Source organism: Balearica regulorum, chromosome Z (assembly GCF_011004875.1).
Source record: "Balearica regulorum gibbericeps isolate bBalReg1 chromosome Z, bBalReg1.pri, whole genome shotgun sequence".
NCBI classification, from domain to species: domain Eukaryota; kingdom Metazoa; phylum Chordata; class Aves; order Gruiformes; family Gruidae; genus Balearica; species Balearica regulorum.
Genome location: NC_046220.1, coordinates 50,829,415 through 50,850,798, shown reverse-complemented (window position 1 = coordinate 50,850,798; position 21,384 = coordinate 50,829,415). Strand labels below are relative to the sequence as shown.

General features: G+C 38.2%; 1 protein-coding gene and 1 long non-coding RNA gene across 6 annotated transcripts in view; one reads left to right on the top strand and one right to left on the bottom strand.

Moving 5' to 3' along the window:
• The window catches only part of BNC2 (basonuclin zinc finger protein 2), a 341,926-nt gene extending 325,128 nt beyond the window's left edge, over nt 1–16,798 (bottom strand). For 2 of the 5 annotated variants that reach the window (XM_075741075.1, XM_075741082.1), the window contains exon 1: nt 15,681–15,882. In XM_075741075.1, coding sequence (XP_075597190.1) covers nt 15,681–15,683 — 3 coding nt within the window. In that variant the 5' untranslated portion in view covers nt 15,684–15,882. Of the gene's footprint in view, nt 1–12,643; nt 12,811–15,680; nt 15,883–16,751 lie in introns of those variants that run through there. The other 3 variants (XM_075741074.1, XM_075741084.1, XM_075741076.1) reach the window with 3 other exon arrangements.
• Nucleotides 15,975–21,384, top strand: part of LOC142599593 (uncharacterized) — a 45,311-nt gene continuing 39,901 nt past the window's right edge. The window contains exon 1 of the long non-coding RNA XR_012833173.1: nt 15,975–16,108. This is a non-coding gene — a long non-coding RNA (uncharacterized LOC142599593). The remainder of the gene's footprint in view (nt 16,109–21,384) is intronic.

The following is a 21,384-nucleotide window of genomic DNA, read 5'->3' as shown; positions in this document are numbered from 1 at the left end:
CATTCAGCAGGCATGGACAAGGACCACATATTTTATACATGCTGGTACGTATAAGTCATTGTTTGCTAGCCTAGCTGTGAGCATGCAAAGTAGAACTACACATAACCACAAGGCTCCTTCTCTCTTTCTGCATGTACCTAGGAAAATTTATAGATACACAAACACACATATATGTATATACATACATTCAAAACACAAGCAAAGGATGCTGCAAAGAAAAAGATGAAAGGAGCATTGCTTTTTCTTGTAACTCTTTCATGCTCTTCTCCTGATCGAAATGCCAGTCTCTCTTTTTTTTTTTTTTTTTTTTTTTTTATCTTTTGCTAAAGCAAGGAACTCAAAACAGCATTGCAGCCAAGCAGAACTTAGTCAGGCACTATGCACAGAAACATTTTTGGGAAGTTTTGAACCACTAAACAATATTCACGGAAAGACAGTATGGCAACAAGAGGCCTTCATTTCAAGTGGAGACAGCAGACACTTCAGAATACTGTGGCTGAAGAGAAGTAGGTTATAATTACTGTGCATGCAGAGGTACAGTGCAGAAATACCCTCTCCCCAAGTTTAAAACAAACACACACAGATGTCGAGAAACAATCATGAGATGATACACTTAAAATAGTAATATCTGTTTACAAATTCAAGTTGCTGCTTGGTGGAAACTTGATTTCTGTAACATGTCCCCAAGATACAATCTAATACTAAAACTTATCCTGCGGTAGGTCTACTTTCCAATTACTAGAAGTAAGCATACAAGGTATATAATTAGTTATGACACTGGGACAGGCATGCATGTTTCAACACAGACAGAGCTCTGAACAAACTTTTTGGCAGTATATGACAGAAGACTTAAATTGAAGGCTCAAAGGCAGGGTATACTGTATTATAGACGGAAAAAAAAAAAAAAAGAAAAAGAAAAAATACCCACCCTCTAACTTAAAAAGTTCTCACACCAAATGATTTTTAAAGGTATGAGCATATTCAGCTGAAACACCCTTCATAAGCTGGAGAGAAAAATATATTGCCCTGCAGCACCAAAATGGCCTATATTACAAATTAAGAAAACAAAACAAAACAAAACAAAACAAAAAAAGAACTCAATCCTTTCAATGGTTTCTTTTCTTTTTGTGAAAGAGTGTAATTCTTCCCTAAAGACTACATTATGACAAAACATTTATATAAATCAAAGAAGATTTCTTTAATGACTCTGGGCATGGGATCTTAAATCTGGGATGAAACACCAAATTCTATCAATTCTAAAATAAATTAGGCAAGGATTATACAAGTAGTACTTATCTTGGCATTAGAAAAAAAAAAGAACGTTAGTGTCAAAGACATATCATCAACATGCCTTCAACCAATAGCCCCTGGAAGGGCCTTTAGGACGAAATTCAGAATAAGTGAACTCAGAGTAGCTCAATAAGGTATCTAGTTTCTAAACGTTTTCATTTAAGAAACCAACAAGACACCAAACGACATACAATGGGAATGTCCATAGGATTAACCTTATGGATGTCTTGTTTCATTCTACAAAAAGAGTTAGATTTCAACTAGTTTAAATAAACTTTCTCAGATGTTTGAAAGTGTCTCCTTGCTCTGACATCTTCCCTATAAAGAAGTACTTCTAATGTCATTTTTTCAACAGGAAGTCACACAATCAGTTTTCTGTAACAGGAAACACAGAACCTGTCTCTGTAAACGAAATTCCAAGTACATAAATTTGTGGGGCAGCTGTCTTGGAAAATACACCCTAAGTTAAATAATAAGCTTTGCCAGGCTGAAATTCACAAAGCTAATAATTGGATAAGACACAGTAGTAACTTTTTTAGAGTTTTCTAGTGTTTAGAGAACAGCTTACATATTCTTAATACACAAACAAAACAGATACTTCAATTTTGGTACCTATCCTATAAAAGTTAACAGCATAACTTCTTTAATTTCATACTCTTTAGACAGAATTAAAACAAAAAATATACACTGGCTTTCCAAAATGAGTAAAGCAATGCTACCTCCGTCAACTTAGCTAACATTACTTAGACAGATGATGTAGCACTGTTGGCAGAAATATTTCTTCTGTCAGCATATACCATGTCCCATCTAGACAAAACCTGACAATAACCCTCTTTTTCCTCCTTCAGATACTTAACGGAAAACATGGTCCTTGCTGAATACTTGGAAAGAGTGTGCCTGTGATGTCACACACTATGTTTGTATGAGGGAAGAAATAAAATTTTCAAAGACAGGGCTTCCCATGAAGAACACACAGCACCAGATGCCTATTCCTTTTAAGCTGAAAGAGTTAAGTGTTTGTTTGTTGATTACAACTGGGCTAATATGTCACTTAAACCATTTAAGTCTTCCTTTAACATCACCCCAGAAGCAGATTGCTTAACAACCTGCATAGTAGCTGGGTTGGCCACATTCAGCATTAGTTCATTTCACAAACATAGCAGGAAGGAAAATAACCTAATCTTGGGGAAGAAAGAAGCAAAGTTGACAGCATCTGAATACAACTCAGAAATATCAACCTGTGTTAGCCTTGTCTAAGTTGTGCCTGGCTCAGAAACTAAACCATGATTTCGCTCAGTCTCACAAACACAATACATTTAGGAGACTAGTTTCACCTAAGAAGAAGGGAAGACTTCATCTTGCATACTTTGTGGGCATTGATCCTGCATGCAAAAGGCACTGGTGCATTTCAAGTGCTGTAAATAAGTAATAGTGTAATGCTAGTATGAATAAATACGAAGATACTGTAATTCAGTGCATTCCAGAGTTACAATCCACCTCAGAACAACAAATAATCATACAGAGCTCTACATGTGCAATCCAGTGATCAACCAGATCAAGTTTATCCATACATTTTGGTCTATTTAAGACAGACTTGTGTTTTGAGAATATTACAGTATACCATAGGATTACATTATTACCCAAATTTCCATCCTTCACAATAAACATATGACTACATGCTACAGATGATAACAGTATGCTGACCACACGTTTACTGATATGTATTCAGTTGTGGGGTTTTTTAACTCTGCGACTAACACTTATACTAAATCCTGACCCCCCGCCGCCCTTTTAGTTCTTACAAGTTGCTACTCTAGAAGGATGACTGGACTTCTTTTCCAGACAATGTTTTTTCCTCAGTTCTGTGAGGTTTTGGATTACTATCATGGTGACTCAGATACTGTTCATGGAGTGGCTGTCTTTAGCATAAGACATTAAAAAACCCTCTTGAATATATGCTATGATTCAAGTTCCCATAACCCCTACAGAGCAAAGTGTTAACACCACTGCCATACTATTTTCCAGCCCTAGTAATTACGACTGGACATTAAGCTCATGAAAGCCAATGGCAAAACACCCATGGACTATTAGAAAACAACTACACAAAGAAGTAAACATCAGGTGATCAGGATGCAGACTTACAGTGAATCAATTAGCTTGCAGAACACGTCATGTAGCTTTGCCAGCATTGAAAGTAAAGTAAGCTACATATGATCAGGACAGTGCAAATTAGTTGAAAAGCTGTAAATTCCTACCAAAGGTTACCTTGCAGTAACACTCTTTGGTAGGTATACTCATAAGAATCAGGAACTTAAAAAGTCAAAAGATTTTTTGAAGTCAGTGTGAGATCTGGTACTGACTGCTTTGATGAGAGAGGATCCGTTCCATCAGCTAATTCTAAATAAACTGCAAATGAAATTTGTTCACTCCATCCTGAACTGCTAAGTAACATGACTTAAGTAACAGTAAAAGAAGTTACATCTGCTGAGTAACATGACTTAATTTCAACTGAGCTTCCATTAATCTTTACATAATTTATGAACTTTTTCTATGTTTTTCCCACCCTGTCACCACATTTTGCCAACACCTGATATTTCCCACTATTTTATGAGTAGCCTCAGTTATAAAGTTATTTTCCCAAGACTGTCTTACTAGGAACAGCAGGTTCCTAAAATCTTCACAATTCTCAATCTTTTTCACACTAAATACAGAGACACTTTTTATAACATAACAATAACTAAATAAGTGTGCACATTGTGAAAACATTCCCATGATAATACAATCAAAATACACTTCAATGTACTTTATAACAGCAATAGAACCCAAGATAAATGGATTGAAGATCCTCTTTTGCAAGTCAATGAAATGCCAGACCATTTTTGGTCATTCTTCTTTTATAATTGTCCTGGTTTCAGCTGGGATAAAGTTAATTTTCTTTCTAGCAGCAGGTATAACGCTGTGTTTTGGATTTAGGATGAGAATAATGTTGATAACACACTGATGTTTTTAGTTGTTGCTCAGCAGTCAAGGACTTTTCAGCTTCTCACACTGCCCTGCCAACAAGAAGGCGGGGGGCACCCAAGAAGCTGGGAGGGGACACAACCAGGACAGCTGACCCAAACTGGCCAATGGGATATTCCATACCATACGATGTCCTGCTCGGTATACAGCTAAGAAGAGTTAACCAGGAGGTGGTGTGTCTCAGAAACTATCTGAGCATTGGTTCCAGGTGGTGAGCAATTGTGCTGTGCATAACTTGTTTTATATATTACTATTATCGTTGTTGTTGTTATTATTGTTACCACTGCTGCTGCTACTACTACTATTATCTTCCTTTTCTGTCTTATTAAACTGTCTCTACCTCAACACATGAGTTTTACCTTTTTCTTTTTCATTCTTTCCCCCACTGTGGGCGTGGGGGGAGTGAGCGAACAGCTGTGTGGTTGTTTTAGCTGCCCAAACCACAACAAATATGTATGACAAAAGGCATAGTGGTGTACTTTTCATGCAATATCATCATCATAAATGGAAGTCACCAGGCTTTTAAAGGAGAGGAGATCCCTAATTTAGGAGAAAAATGCAGGATTTGTTTTACAAATCCAATCCGACACTGCTTTTCCAGTGAAAATATCCACAAGAGCTGGTATGGTCATCTTTAGTTCCCAGAATTAGAGAGATATCAGACACTTGGCTGTTAGCAGGTCTCATTATCATTACTGTAATATATTTATAAGACATAAGTTCACTATATTGGCTTTGGTTTAAGTAATGCTTATGGGAACATATTCAAATCACAGAATAAGATAATATATTTCTCAAAGGAAACACAGTGGATTGTAGGACAATGTTGAGAAAGAGGCTTTATAATATACATAATAGATAAGAAAGCTGAAGAACAACGAAGATAAAATAAGAAATACAAAACTCCAAACAGAAACCAGTACTTCCTAAAATGTTCTCCTAAGATTAAAGGGAGGTACAATATTTGGTTTCCCTTCTAGCAGTGCACTAATTTTCACAGACACCTCTTAGGATTGATCTATGTCTTACTTTTGTTCAAGAACCAAAACTGCCCAAAAAACCTTCCTGGTAACAAAAATGTCTGTCCAGAAAAATCTTTTTATTTATACATAAATATTTTTTTAAATGTATTTTGTATGCATGCATGTATGTATGTATGTACTATGTGTGTACTCTGTGTGTACTTATGTGTATATTATATTTGTATGTTAATACATTTATAAAGACACACATATGGTGTATGTATATTCCATAATATATTCTATATATGCACATATACCCACCCCACACAAACACAGAGGAAAGCTGCAGCAGAATTTCTGAAAGTTTTTTTTCTTCTAATACATCTGTAGTTCATCTTTCCATATGTGCCACTGATACATTTTTTAAAAAGCACATTACATTAAAATCATTCCTGCAATATGTAAAACAAACAAAAAACCCCAACAAAACATGCATATTTTGCTTGTTACAAGGCTAAATTTGTGTTCCTTTGTTATAAACTTATCACCACAAGAGCAGAATCAATCCTAAAAACCAATTACATTTAAAACTGAAGTCTGAAAGTGAATAGTTGCATCACGTCACATCCTTGAGCCTTAAATCCATGACGGTGAGGACAAGAGCAGTTCTCTTGACTTCACCGCTCAGCAAGTTTCTCTCTTGCAACTGTTCAGTCTACTGTGATTAGATTCCTCATGGGTCTGGCAACAACTGTATGAGAAGAGTGATATTTTTGACCCTCACTGTTTGACAGTGGGAAGACAGTAACTGCTTGTTTGTTCCACAGGTTTATCCAACATGCCTACAAATTCTCCATATAGCCCAGTGACTTCCAAATGCTGCATAGAACTCACAGGTTATGCAAAACTCATCCTACCACAGTGCCCACACCTGTGAACCATTTCATAGGAAAAGGGCTATGAAATTCCACACACAAGTAACATGACAGACAGGAAAGGTGTGCAGAGTAGGGAAGAAGCAAGTCTCTTGCCCTGCTGCTATGGTGACTAGAGTCATAACCTGTTCAAGCTCTTTCAGCATTATAGTATTAGCCTCACCCACCTCCTTCCCTGCTGTCACCAGCATCACAGAGACTTCTTCCTCTTATCTTTAATCAAAAGACTATTACTAGAGTATTCATGAAAACTGTCAATTAGCAGGAGATAACAAAGAGCTTCTTGCCACTTTCTGATCCCCAAGCCAAACCATGGAGAACCAAGTAGCTCACTCCCATCCTTGCTGCCCTTATACTGTCAACAGCATTCCAAAAAGCAACAAAAAGGGCGCATATGTGCATCTTCTCTGAGCGTCCACTCAGCAACTGAAGAACTTCTTGCTTATGGAATAATCATTTGATACCATAAATCATTTAACTATACTAGCTGATAAATGAGATTCACCACTGATATGCAAGTTACATGTGGAATAGAGGAAATACAGAAGATTGTAACTTACATTCCAAAGGCAAAAGTTAGAAAAGAAGACTAGTTTACGTAAAGGAGTAGAAACCTTTAAATCACACATCACTTATCTGCTATTGCTTCCTGTTCCTACTTAACTATCCTGTTGTCTTACTCTGTGAACTACATCAGCTTAGATTTAAATCCCTTAGAAGCCTTTAGTTACATAACATATGCAATTTCTTGCATTGCTTTTTAATATTTGCACCAAAGTGTGGAGAAAATCTTAATGCCAGTTTGTGTACTGAAGAACATAAATTCCTCTGCCTCTTCACATTGCTTATGTAATCACTTAGCCAACTGGCTTGTAGTGTCATTTATTTTGACCAGGCATATTGTCTGGGACATCAGAAACAAGGTATCTTCAAAAGCCAACTCAAAATACAGCTGCTAACTAAAATAAGGTCATGGCCTAGCACAGAAGAAAGGTGTTAAGTTTTTGCTATTACTTAAGTAATATTTGCTAATTTTTACTAATTCTTAGCATCTTCAGCAGAACAGCAAAAGATTTTCCATGATGCTTTCTAGGATTCTGTGCCGAATCTCATTCTGGAAAATTAAGTATTATCAGTAGGCTTTCAGAAATGTATTATTGGCATCAGATCAGTCTAAAAGCACTGCCCAACTGTATTGTAGACTATAAATTAATGTACTTAATAATAACTGTTCAAACATACAGAGGGGTTATATGCCCATTTGAGTGGTACTAGGAACATAGGGGTAACTTCACAGTGAGATGAATCCCAAAACCCTTCTTCAATAAAACTGGCACACTGCCACAACAAAGCCAATGGAGTTAGACTAGTAAGAGTCTATCAAAACAACTACAAAAGTAATTACTTTGCAATGAAAATTGGCATGTATCAACAATAGAGGGGGGAAAAAATGCTTTCAGGCAAATATTTCCTTTAGTTAAAAAATGGCACTAATCAGGCTTTCCAAATTAATTTACCTTAAATTTATTATACCCCAATTCAATTTCAAAGTAGTTTCATTGCAAAAATCACCAGGCTAGTTGCACTAAAGAGAAGTGGTTCATCATGCTGAGCACATCCTTCTAAATGTCAAATGCTACATTTCAACAGGAAAATTTATTTGATTCCTAACTGGCCCTTTCATCTTTGATTTGGAAACCATGTAGTAAGTTTTAGATTCATCAAAGCTAATATCAGTCTGGTAATGAAAGGATGTTTTAAACTAAGTAGGCGCTACTACATTTGTTCCAGCTCATGTCTGAAGATTTTGTTCCATTTAAATATTTGTCTAATTCAAATCACAAAATGTAACAGCTTCTCTTTTAATTTGAGGAAAGCGGAATTCAGTATCAGTGTTACAAATGTTTCCAGTGTTTAAATTAGAAAAATAAAAAGATTATTTTTGCTGAATTTTCTCTCAAACACTATTTTCTTCGGAGGCACTTGTTCCCACAATCAACTACTATATTGCCGGTCACTTTGGCTTCGATGTTCTGAACCAAAGCAAAAACTGCAGCCATATCTTTCATATCAGAAATGTAAAGAGAAACTAAAAAGTCCAGAATTCCTATTAATAAATGATGACCAGTCACACTTTTTGAAGACATCAATCTAAACAGCGCATCTGAAACAAAGAAGTTGTAAGAATTTTCCTGTAGCCCGCTAGATTTATCATCTTTAAAATCCTCTTACTGTGCCATATGGAAAGTGCAAAGGAGTTGAGATTTTATTCAAGAGTTTCACATAGCTTTAACTTCACTGATTTCAGTGGCTTTAGTCCCACTTTCAATCTTGCTATGAATAGGACCAACATTAGATCCTTATGCTTTACATAAAACTAAGGAGAGTTATTAAATTATAATTTAATTATAAATCTATAGGTCTAATTTTTTTTTACCAAAATATTCTTATGAAAGTCATATGAAGTTATGTATCACATTGCTATAATGCTACTGATAAAAACGTAATTAAGATGCATTCTTAAAGGTCAACTATAGAGACGTCAGGAATAAGAATGTATTTTTTTACTATTGTAAAAACTGAGTTCAGAGTTCAGTTGGATTTGGTTAATAAGGTAGGTAAGATGGGCATCACAGGAACTTCAGAAGCAAAAAGCATGTGATTATTGCACTGGACTAAATGGAAATGTACCTCATCAGAATAAGGAAGCACTGTCGTAAGTAATAATTTTGGCTCTCTGGGTGGCAAATGTAGAAGAAACTACTTAGATGCACCTAGATATTCTCAGTCAAATTTATGCCTCAGACAATTCTATGTCAATGCTTTTACAGCATCAAGGGTGAACTTGAAGCTTTGCTAACAGGAATATTTCAAAATACATTGTAATTCATATTTGTAGAATTTCTTTGAAGTAATTTGGAAGATTTGCAGGTTTTGATCCTAAACCAAGTAAACAGAAGAAATAGTCATAAAATGTATTACTGAGGAATACTTATCCTGACAGCTTAAAGAAGGAAAAGCAACACATTTCTTAGTCATATAAAACATTTTTCCCTTGTAAATGCACTTAAAGGAAACTAACATGATTGACAAGTACCTCACAAGCAAACCTTGGCAACACTTAATGCAAGTCCATCTCTTCAGTGTTTTAAGCAAAATTCCTTCACAACTGTTTGTCTTTGCAATAACTCCTACAAAGCTCATTAGTGCCAGCCTTGGTTTATCCCCCATGTCATGCATTTATCCCTGGGATGCATTATCAACATGTGGCACATGTCCTTGACATGCACAGAAGAGTTGCACCCCAGGATAGCAGCATGCATGACAATAGTGTTGACTCTTACTCCTTTATGGTTGCTGGGATGTAACCGAGAAATCTAATAACTGTGACAGTAGGCCTTTAGGTTTTTCCTTGCCTTTCCAGACAGTGAAGCTGCACAGACACTAATGAAAGGTTAAATGAATAGGAATAGCTGACAAGAGGTACAATAAAGAAGGGACTTGGTAATCCACAGACACTGAGCAGAGATCCTTGGCTCAAGCAGAGAAAGGACAGCACATCGCCGAGTCACAATATTTAAAACAGCTTGCTATACACAGAGGCTTTTGTGTCTGGGTACATGTCTGGCTTTGGAAGAAAAAAAGATACTGAAAAGAAATTTCAGCATGGGGCACTTTGGCAAATGTCAGGTCACAAAAAGGGAAAAATGTTTTTTGTTTGCTGTTACATCTTTGTATTCAACATTAAAAAGCATTGACTAAAAGCACAAATCACAGGTTTCAAAATAATACATATTTGGCAAATATGATAAAGTTGTAACACTAATTCAGTGTGATTCCAGCTGACAGCATGATGGGTGTTGTACATATACTCAGCTTCATTTACAGCTGATAACAGTTCATAATATGCTTTGCATACTGTCTAAAACTTTCCCCGTAGCTGAAGAATTCTAACAGGCCTAGCTTCCTAAGTTTTATATGCAGCAGAACTGCAGACATAACCAATTGTAACACACTGCAAAAACATAGCTGAACTTCCAGACAGTGCACCAGACTATGGCGACTTAAAAACTTTTTAGTGGTTAGCTTATGGCATTTTGATTTCTTTTGGCTTGTGACTTACAAATCAGCATTCTGTTTTTCATAATTAAAAAATAATTGCAATGCTCAGCATTTTTTTTAAACTTCTCTAGCTTTTTATAATTTTCTACAAATCTGATTCAAATATATAGTAGAACATGTTAACTCCATGAAAAAAAAAATTAAAAAGAAACAGAAACAACTCTCTAAAGTAACAAATCAGAAACAAATCTGATACTGTTATCTGAATTTGTGAGGGTTTTTACATAAAGTATGTCAAGAGAGAAGTACTGAAATAGATGCTGCAGATTAAAATAATTCTTTCTTAAAAACCTTGATTTACCCAGAATAAGAAAAAGAGTATTTGCACATATATCTGGAGTATAAAATGCCATCTTTACATGAAAGTACTATGGAAACATTCTAAAATGAGAGAACATTTTTGAACAACCACATTAAATTACAGCAGAACTCCTGAGTGCACTAAGATTCTAATAATCAACAAATAAAGTTTTTTACTAGCACAGCACATAATAAGCATGGCTACTGTGTGAGAGATAAAGGAGACAAATCTGGTAGTTTATCTTACTGTATTATATCATTTATTTAAAAGGTAAATAAGTTTGTCCAAAGTAATATTTATAAAAGCTGCCATATAACTATTAAGCAGCAATTATGATCAATGCGTTTTTAGAACAAATATGTCAGAATTGAGGTGGGATGAAACTCACACAGAATACAAGTTTTAAACAGATGCTTTTTATTAAGCCATGTTAAATGCTATTCCTCTAAATTAAGTACAAATTCCTGGCTAGATTAGGAAGTGATACACATTTCCAAAATGACAGATATACTCTATTTATTTTTTATTTTATGGGGGACTTTTTGTATCTCCAGACATGCACATTTTTTCCTAACACATACTAATAGTGGAGATTAAATCAAATTAAATCATTAAATCAAAAGCCCTGTGCAAACCTGTGGACTGAAAGTCAGGACTCTCTTCATGCAGTGAAGAAAAGACTTCAAATTCTGGTGACAGTGCCCAATGTGAAAAAGGAAAAGGAACACTGCCAGAATCTCCCACCTTTGAGGGGAAGAAAATATAAATTTTGTTTTTGCATAAAATCCAATGTGTTACTTGGACTTGTTTTAATGTAATTACTTTGCTCTTGGTCATTTCTCTTTTGCTGGAAATTCACAAGATCTGCAGTCAGCCGCAAATCCTAGTGACATACATGTATATGTAACATATAATAAAGCCACCTCAAAGTCTAAATTCTAAGTCTTTGGCTCTGGGAAAAAAGTTAGTAATCAGCCCTTCCCTATTCAGAATATTTTTCCCCTTTTTCTTACCTATGGGGTATCTAGTAAAATCAAAAAGCTCCCTCTAGCTCTGCAAAGGAGCTTAACTGACCAATGATCCTTTACAGTTCCTTCCCATTTTCAAGAGTAATACTGAGAGAGAGCGAGAGCTGTATTTCCCTTACATAATAAATGTTCTTGTTTTCATTCAGCAGTGTTTTCTATTCTACAGCTTGAAAGGACATAGATAATATGTGAGAACATCTGCTGTGAAATACAGAAAGTTAAATACTACTTATTATTGTGCAGCATACTAAAGACACTCTTAATCATTGCCAATCTCACTTCATTTACCAAATTCTAGTTTGAAATCTGACATTGTTTGACAACTGAGCTATGTATGTATCGAAATACACACACACACACACACACAAACACACCTCGATTCTACTTTCCAATTACTAAGTGAAAAATAATGTAAAATAGAATGATAGATAATACCATAGCCCCATTTTAGAACCCAGTTTTTAAGTTCAGAGTGTCTTAGTTCAAACCCAAATTGTTTGTATACACTGGTTTTCCAGAAAACCAGTAATACCAGTGGTAATTTGCTGACTGTATTTTCACCTACCATAATATTTACACATACCGTTTGTAATGGCTTTTATTGTTTAATCTCCACTGCATTTCAGTATTGGATACTATAGAATTACAGTTATTTAGCAGGCTATAAATAATGTAGTTGGCATGTGCAATTGATATTTAAAATGTCTTACGACAAATGTAAAAGCCTCATTACAGACTAGCAAATCATTGCTAACAAGCAAGTTCAACTGACAAATACCAAAGCAAACCTGTAGTCTATGCTGCAAGCATGTTTGTTTTATTTAAACGATACACATTTAATGCAGTGTGCAATGGACCATCCATACAGACTATAAATAAGAAAGAAAGAAAACTTCCAAAGTAATATGGCTATTGTGAAGTTTTCTAAAATAAACTAAAAAAAAAAAAAAGGAAAACTGAGTAACAACACAAAGAATAGCTTACTTTCCCCTCCCCCTTTTATGAGGTAGTGTTCAATTTCTTCTTTTCTGAACAGCTGTATTATCCAACTTAAGTTGCTCTGCTAATTTCAGTCCCACAAGGACTAACTTGGAAGGCAAAAAAGTACTAGAAAAGATCAATTTGCTGGGAAAGATCAAATGAGAAAACTGTGGGGACAGCACCAGGTCAGAGTGTGAAGAACTAAGCAGACCTGTTCTTCATTAACTTAAGCTCTCTTGGGACGTCACACACTACCTGTCCATGGGCTTATTGAACCGCCTAACCCTCGTCTCTGTACCATTCTTCTGGGCCCAAGTGAATCATATCCTGCTGCTGACAAGTTAGCAGGGGACTGCGGCAGCAACATGAAAGTACTTTTCTTTCTTGTCTAAATCAGGCAGATTTTTGAAAAGACGACACAGCACTGACTCGTGACATGGCAAGATGAAATGAGAGGTCTGGGCTGGTCTTCGAGCTGTGCAGATAAAAGTAATCAAATGACACTCCTGGAATGCAAATTGGCATTCTTGACTGCAGCAATTGCACAACCATGAAACATCTCTGACAGCAAGCAAGATTAGGACAAAATGTTATGTAAAGCACTGAACTCAAAAACTCACTAGAAAATTCAAACTGTAACACTTACATTTTAATATAGCAATAGTCATCTCTGCTTTTGTCTGTTCCTTTACTTTGTTTAACGTAATCACATACCAGTCTTTCACAAATACCTCAATAATAAAAATGCAATGTGATGAAAGACATAGATCCGCTTGGTTTTTTCCCCTAAAATGTCACAGTGTTGTATTTTTACAACATAATGTACCAAGGCAGGGTTTTTCTGCTACGTGTGTAAGATGTGTGCTTAAGGAACACTTTCACAAGCCCAAGACTGAAAAGAAGTTTCAAACTGTGCTCATAACAAATTAGTTTATAATTTACATTTAGATTTTCCTGCACCTGGATCAGGTAAAGATGGATTACTTGAAATATTTAGTGAGTAAATTTTAAAATTAATGTGATTTAGGAATTTAAAACAAAACGTACATAGAGCTAGATGGTTCATTAATACCGGACAGCTTAAAATGAAACTACAGTATATCAGACAGCTCATATGCCCCATTAAATTTCAGATTAAAAATTCCTGCAATTTTTAAGGGCAAGGAAAGTTCCACATACTTTTACAGGAACTTGGTATTCTTGTGCAGATCTGCTGATCAGGCTTATTAAATATTACTGTCTGAAATGAACTCAGTAATTAAACTGTGAACATTTGTACTCTGAAACTATGACAAAAATGCTACCCCATTTTAAAATTTGTCTATGAAGATGGGTTATAATATACAGGAGAAATGGAAGATAATGAGAAATAAAAGCCTGCTTCCACTAAAAAATATTTCAGCAACTGTTATGCATAGCTAACATACTGGTTAGGAAAAGAAATATATAATATCCTGCTTTGATTTCTTACTTAAAAATAGCTTCAAACCATTTTAACTGTCGGCCAGACACACACACACACAAAAAGACTCATTGCCACTTTAATCCTGGGTACACCGGATTATTACATGATGTCTTTTGTGCATCAATTTTACAACAGCTTGACTCTAGGGTAAATGGGAGCCATCATAAATCGCTTGCTGCTTTCAAAACCACTTTAATTTCTGTCAGCGTTACTGTAACCACAGTCCTGGGCACATGCTGCTTTTTTCCCCCTCCTTTTTTTTTTTTTTTTTTTTAATTATTGTTGCCTACATTTGACAGTTGCATCTCCTACACTCCCATTGTGGCTTTGATCACTGAAATAAGACATGTCATGTTAGGGAGAGAAGGGAAAAATACAAACCCTCCATCTCAAGGTTTCCCTTCGTTCACACAGATTTACACTGTATCTATAGATTGAGTGCTGTATATACATACATACATGCATATACACATATGTGTGTGTGTGCGTGCACATATGTATACTGAAGGCACACAAGGCAGATATATAACGTCCCTGGAATGAGGTGACAAAAGCTGACTGAAAGCAAGGCAGTAGTCAAACAGTGATTGAAATATACTATTTCACTGAATACAGGCTGATCAATGTTCATCACCAAGTGAGGTCAGTCCACTTGTTAATACAAAGTTATCATTATGCATGTTAAGTTTAGTCACGGCTCTAAACGTGCTTGTTATTTGCAGCTATTTAACCTATCCTCACATCACAACCCAGACAAATGGACTTCAGTCAAATGAGGTCCTCAGTCATTTCGATTTTTAATGTTTAAATTAAGAGGTCATGAAAGCCCAAGCCCTGCTTTGCAAAACCCCTGCTTTAAAGGAGACGTGCATTTCTACAGCACATGAAATAAGCAGCAAAAACTTGCTCAAAGTTGTTTTTTTTGGGGGGTCCCGTCTCCCTTTTACAGTTAGGGCATCAGCATAACTCTGCAAGTTCTCCTAACAGTGACTGACTGGAGAGGTGCAAACTGCAAGCACATGCACAACAAAAAAGAGTTACAGAGAGAAGGTGGATTTACACTTCTGTCTCTCTGCCTCAGGCGTTGTTTCACACACAAACACACAGCTCCTTCTCCCGCTCTCTTTACATTGTGTGCAAATCTTACTAATTTCCGAGCAGAAGGTGGTGTCCAAAAAAGATCAGACCACCGTATGTCCGATTGAACCCCAGCCCACCTTCACTCTCCCTCCCTCCATATGCACACTTTTTTTTTTTTTTTTTTTACACCAGCCCCTCATCTTTAGTGGAGGGAGGAGGCGGCAAAAAGCATGTGGCCATCCCATTTCAACCCCCCAAACTCACTTAAAGTTTAGCACAGCCTCTTAGTCATTTTTTCCCCCAATCCACGCAGCACAGGGCTGATTTATTTATTTATTATCCTCCCCCTTCGTCTTGCCCGGCTGCTTTTTTATTTGAAGGCTGAAACACACCGGATAGCGAGCAGGGCTGCTTGTGTTACTGCACAATTTATTAATCAAATCAAACCAAAGTAAAGGCTAGAATGAAAACGAAAGGCTGCTGGAAACTTCTTACCATCTCTGCATGCTGGTTGTCAAGTGCACCCCCTGTCTCTCGATCTCCTCTCAGCGGCAGTGCCTGCACCCTTCCTTTTGCCTCTCGACTCTCAGCGCCTCTCTCTCTCTCTTTGCCCCTCTCTCTCCGTCTCTCCTTTTCCCCCCGCCCCGCTCTCCTCTCTCTCACCCTCACACCTTCAGGTGATTTGAACTAAAAAACAGAGATTTAAAAACCAAAAATACACACCCCCCCCCCAAAAAAAAAAAAAAAAAAAAAAAGCCGCAGCAGTAGCGAGAGTCTCTCTCCCCCCCGCCCTCTGACTCTTCCAAAACTTCAGCCCCCAAAGTTCAGCCCGAGCAGCAGAGAGAAAGAAAGAGAAAGAGCTTTCAGCGGAGAGCTGGAAGTGATGGGAGGAGGGACCCAGGTTCGGGTCAGAGCCTCCACAGGTTGGTTTGTTGTTGTTGGGTTGTTTGGCTAGGGAAGGGGAGGCTGCGGGGGAAAGGCTGCGAGCGGGTCCGAGAGGGCAGCGTTGCTTCCTCGGCACCCCACGCTCTCGGGCAAGGGCGCCAGACAGGGAGGCAGAGGGAAGGGGAAAGAGTTGGGGGGGCGGGAGCGAAAAAGTACCCCCCTCTGCCTCGTACCTCCCCCCCAAACTTTCTGTGCCAGGCGGGGGCTGCGGCTGAGGCCGCCCGCACCCAGCTGTCAAAAACGCCCAGCGGCGGCCGCCAACTTTGTGGTGAGGGCGGCCGGCTGCGCCGCGCGGTGCTTGCCGCCCCTCTCTGCCTCCCTCTTTCCCCTTTCCCCTTCCCGCTCCTCTGCCTGGTTCCTCCTCGCAGCGGCGGCGGTCTCTCCCGCTGCTTTTCCTCTTCCTTATCAGCTCCAGGCGCCGCTGGAGCGAGCGAGCAAGAAGGCGGCAAGGAGAAAGGTGGAGGGAGGGCTGAGAGAGGGGAAAGACACGGCGGAAAATGAAGCGTAGCCCAGAGGAGGGGGTAAGGAGCCGGAGGGGGAGAGGGGAGAGCGTTAGAAGGGAAGCGAAAAGTTAGGCAGATGAAAAGTTTTTGCTTGTGGTGCCGGTTTCCCGCTTCCCACCCATTGCTCCATCAGCTCCCGGGGCTCTGCTGCGGCGGCTGCTGCTCGATGTGGGATCTGAATAAATTTTTGTGAAAGGGTGGGTTTTTTTCGTTTGGGGGGGGGGGGGAGGGAGGCGGGAGGAGGTGAGCCGTCACGGTTGTACGTTTGCAGGGAACAGACAAGAGTCACATCTGTGTGTGACACGGAGCCAAACCGAGCGAAACCCTGCCCCGGCGACGCTGGGGAAACGCAGGCGCTGCGGCCCTCGGAGCCCGGGCGCACAACGGTCGCCGCGCGCGCCCTGAGGGAGCGCGCGCGGGGGGAGGGCCGTTCCGCGCCCTCCCGCGGCCGCACACGTACCGCCCGCCTCGGGGCTCTGCCTAGCGGCCGGGACCGGCGGGTAGGCGTTGCCGTTAGCTGTCGTTTCGCGCCGGCGACCTTTCCGCCCGGGCAGCGCCTCGGCGGGAGAAGGGCTGCGGACCGTCGGTCCCCTCTTGGCGCCTTCCCCTGCGAAAGCTTTGCTGACCCCCGTCTGTAGCCGATTTAAAGCGTTCTTCCCGCACGTCCCCCGCTCACGGTGTTGAGCGGGTGGCAGATACCTAATGCGTCGTGTGCGTTGCTTGACAAAAGGAAGGTGACAGAGGGCTATCACGCTTTGCGTACAGGTACCGATAGCCGAGCCTATCTGGCTATCCCTCGTGTCCCGCCTGTGAAGGCGCTGAAGGTCACTAGTGCTGTCAAAATTGGCCCCCTTCCTCAGACTCAGTGTCTAAGTACAAGAGCAGGGCTGGATGTTTAAAAAGCGAACATTAGAGGAACTTTTCAGGTGATGTGAAATACAAATACTAGGACATTTTGCCTCCTGCTCCTTTCTGGACACTTTGATGACCCAGCAGGCACTTAAAATACTATTAAGAGGAGATGGGTCAAATGTATGAAATAGCTGCTTGGCATTTCTGACTTTTGGACTTTTGCTGTATCTACTACAGACTAAAAGCACAGCAAACTCTTTATGTAACATCCCTGTGAATTACAAAGTTTCCAGGCTTTTTACCAGATTTTGCCATCTTTGTTATTTGTACATTTCCTATGCCTGTCAGAAGAGGGAAAGGTAAACGATCTACATTAGTAGCAACACTAGTTTTTCACAAAAGCTGATTGGATATATCTCAACATTATCTGTGTTTCTGTGGAAATTTCATTCTGTTTTCTGGGTATTCGTCAGATACCTTCATTAGGCAAAATATGTATCAGCTTATGGACAGGATTTGCAGTGTCCACACTTCATCAGGATTAAATTTGATCCCTGAGCTGTAGAGAGCATGTTTCAGGCTCAGACAATGATTCAAAAGGATTTTGTCTTTTTTTGTTTGTTTGTTTAGGATTTTGCTTTTTTTTTATACAAGTACCATGACCAACAAATATTTTGAGTAATTTATGGTCATTCTTAAAAAAAAAAAAAAAAAAGTCACAGGGCTAATTAAGCCATGATTTGATGCATTTTCTATCAAAGGGGAGAGATAAGAAAAATCTAGTTAATTATTTCAGAGTCACATTTTATCACCCGTAGAAACGCATCTGACCTTTTGAACCAGTAAAGGGCCAAGAAGTTGCCAAAAAATTGTGTTCACACAGCCCCCTAGTGGTTAAAGCCTTGACGAGTCTCCGTGTCTCCTCACATGAAGGAAGGAGGATCCAAGCTAGCTTGATGCAAAATCAAAAATAAAGTGCTTCAACCTTAGCTTGCAAAAGGCATGGTCACCTGCTGGAATAAAGATATGCCATGCCCATTACAAGGCTAATATCTACTATGCAGTCTCACAGAAGTGAATCAAAGGCTATAAACCATTATAGCTTTGTGAAAGAAAAGGCTTCCAATAGGTAAATAGCCATTCAACTACATTTAAAACTAGTTTTCCTTACTACTTTGGAAAAGTGAGATTTTTTTTTAACTAGGGCTAGGCATGTGAAGGAGATATTCCTATATGCACTAAACTAGTAGATTACAGTGATATTAACCTATATCATACACCAAAAACTTTTATCTAAGGTCTAATCTTTCATTTCAAAGAACCTGTTAAGTGTGACACAAATGTGAATAGCTTCCACTCACTTTATTTTTAAAGATTGTAAGTAATTTTGTATGAAAACTAATAATGCCTCATGGAGTCATTCCTTTGTTGTCTTGCTTGATATTTAATTCAGCTTTTTTAAACCTCCTTTTTTTTTTTTTTTTTTCTTCCACCTGTCAATAAGCCACTGGCTTTTGTATTGACAGTATATTACAGCCTCTTGAAAGCTGCTGAGGAGGTAAAATAGCTGGAGGCAAGTTGGCTGTTGGGAATTCCGATTCTTGGGTTGACAGTATGGGATTACAGGATAAACATTGTGGAATAAGACATTTCTGCTCAAAGAATCAGCAGCAAAATAGCTAACTGGTGACATTTGAGTATACATCATCATTAGACTTCATACTGAACAAGCTCCAAGCTTTTCCAAAATTTTGCATCTTTCAGAATCATACTTTCTGTCACATACGCAATAGTATTTTAAATTTGCATTGAGTTCTTGCTTTCAAATTTGCCTACTATGTGGTATATTCTGAGATAATCCTAAGAAGATAGGGCCTCTGTTAAAGTACTATACCATCCACCTGCACAGTGACTTTTGGTTTTTTATATTGCTGCGTTGACTGTGACATCAGCACATATCAAGGGTATTGCAGGAAATTACAAAATATCTTTACTTGTAGTGCAATGAACACCTCAGAAGACAGCATATAGACTCAAGCTGTGTCACAGGACTGTCTTATGACTTCTCAAAGTGTGTAATTATCTTAAATCTTGGAAATCAACGTAAGTTTTCAGAGAATAGGAGCAAAGCCTAAACTTTTCCTTGCTTCTTTAGACTAATGATATTTGTTAGTGAAGATAGCAGTGTCTCTAAAAATTTCAGCCTCAAGAGGAATATCTATCCCATACTGCCAACACTTCCTCACTGTAGTTTTCCTTCAAAACTAGTTATAACCACCATAAAAAATTAGTAGTACTCATTGGTCTGAGATTAATTAGCATGAACAAAGCTAGTCAGAAAAATATTTTTCTTCACTTTTATTTTGATTTTCCAGATTGGAGCACTGAGATGTTGCAAGTTTGAGATAAGAGTCTGAGCAGGAATTGCAGCTTGAAAGGAATGGATGTATAAGTCATCTAAATTGTGATGTCTCCAGAGTGTGGTATTTCTCTGCTGTCTTGATCTTCCTTCTTATGGAAGAAATTTATGGTTCACTTGAATTTTCTGCCAATTTTGCAAACCTGGAGGTGCAGTCCAGAGGATGTGCCCAACCAACAGAGCAGAGGCGGGACATAAGGCACCAGTAGCCCATAAGGGGCTATAGCAACATATTAAACTGAAATCCTCCATATTTTGATGGGTTGCAAGGTGAACAATTTTTTCCCCTAACACAATTACACTAAAGAATAGTGTAATTGAAATGTAAATGAAAAACCCATTTACCAGTAGAAAGAATCTCCAACAGAGTAATTGTGCCCAGTTCTGAATATAAAATGTATTTTCTGTAAACCACAACTAGTAAAAGCGAAAAGAATCCAATTGAACATAAAAATAACCATCAACATTTTAGACCAATATCTTTATGAAGTTCTAATCTGGTTATTAATACTTTTTTTTTCCTCTTTTTCAACATTTTTATTTGAGTTTTATGCTAGTTAATCTGTAAGATTCTGACATTTTGGGAGAACTTCAACTGTTTTCAAGAATCTAATTAGGAATGAGTATCTATGCATTTATTATAAAAAAGAGTCTAATGCTTTCCCTGGCGAACTATAATTTCCTGGTATTTTAGAGGAAGAGTTTGACATTTGATCTGATGTAGGTAGGGTATCAAGGATACTACTTCTGAAGGAGTTCACCTAAACTTAGCTATGGACCACAGGGACCTAGGCCAAGATGTGAAAAACTAGTGACCAACTGTAAACAATTTGTGTAAAGTGAGTTGCCCAGGATTACACAGGAGCTAAGAGACAGGTGTAGAATCTAATTCTCCAGGATGTGACTTAACTGCTTCATCTGCTTTAACTGTAGTTCTGTCTCTCCTTGTCTCATTCATCACACACCTTAAAACTTCAGCAGGAGATTAAGCAGGAGACTTAAGAAAGAAGCTTCATTCATTATAATACAGACACTCATTTTCATTTAGAGAACATCACCCATTCTGTGTACTTGATACAGACAGATCTTGCAGGGACAAAACAGTACATGATCATATAATTTCAGACACTGCGTACTGATCACACAAAATAGCTGAATTAAGGTTGTGTAGACACTCATAATGATAACATTTCTTAACTTTTGACCATATAACTTTCTAACCTCTGTTAACCAACTGACAAAATTCACTATAAAGTTCATGAAAGTATGTCAAATAGTAATAAATACTTTAGTGTTCTGAGTCAAAAGCATTTTTGTCATTTGGGAAGCAAACTTAAGATGGTATGGAATAAAGAGTGGATACTGTCTTGTTTTCAGCTGAGATAGAGTTAATTTTCTTTCTAGTGTCTGATATAATGCTGTGTTTTGCATTTGGTATGAGAATAATATTGATAACACGCTGATGTTTTCAGTTGTCGTT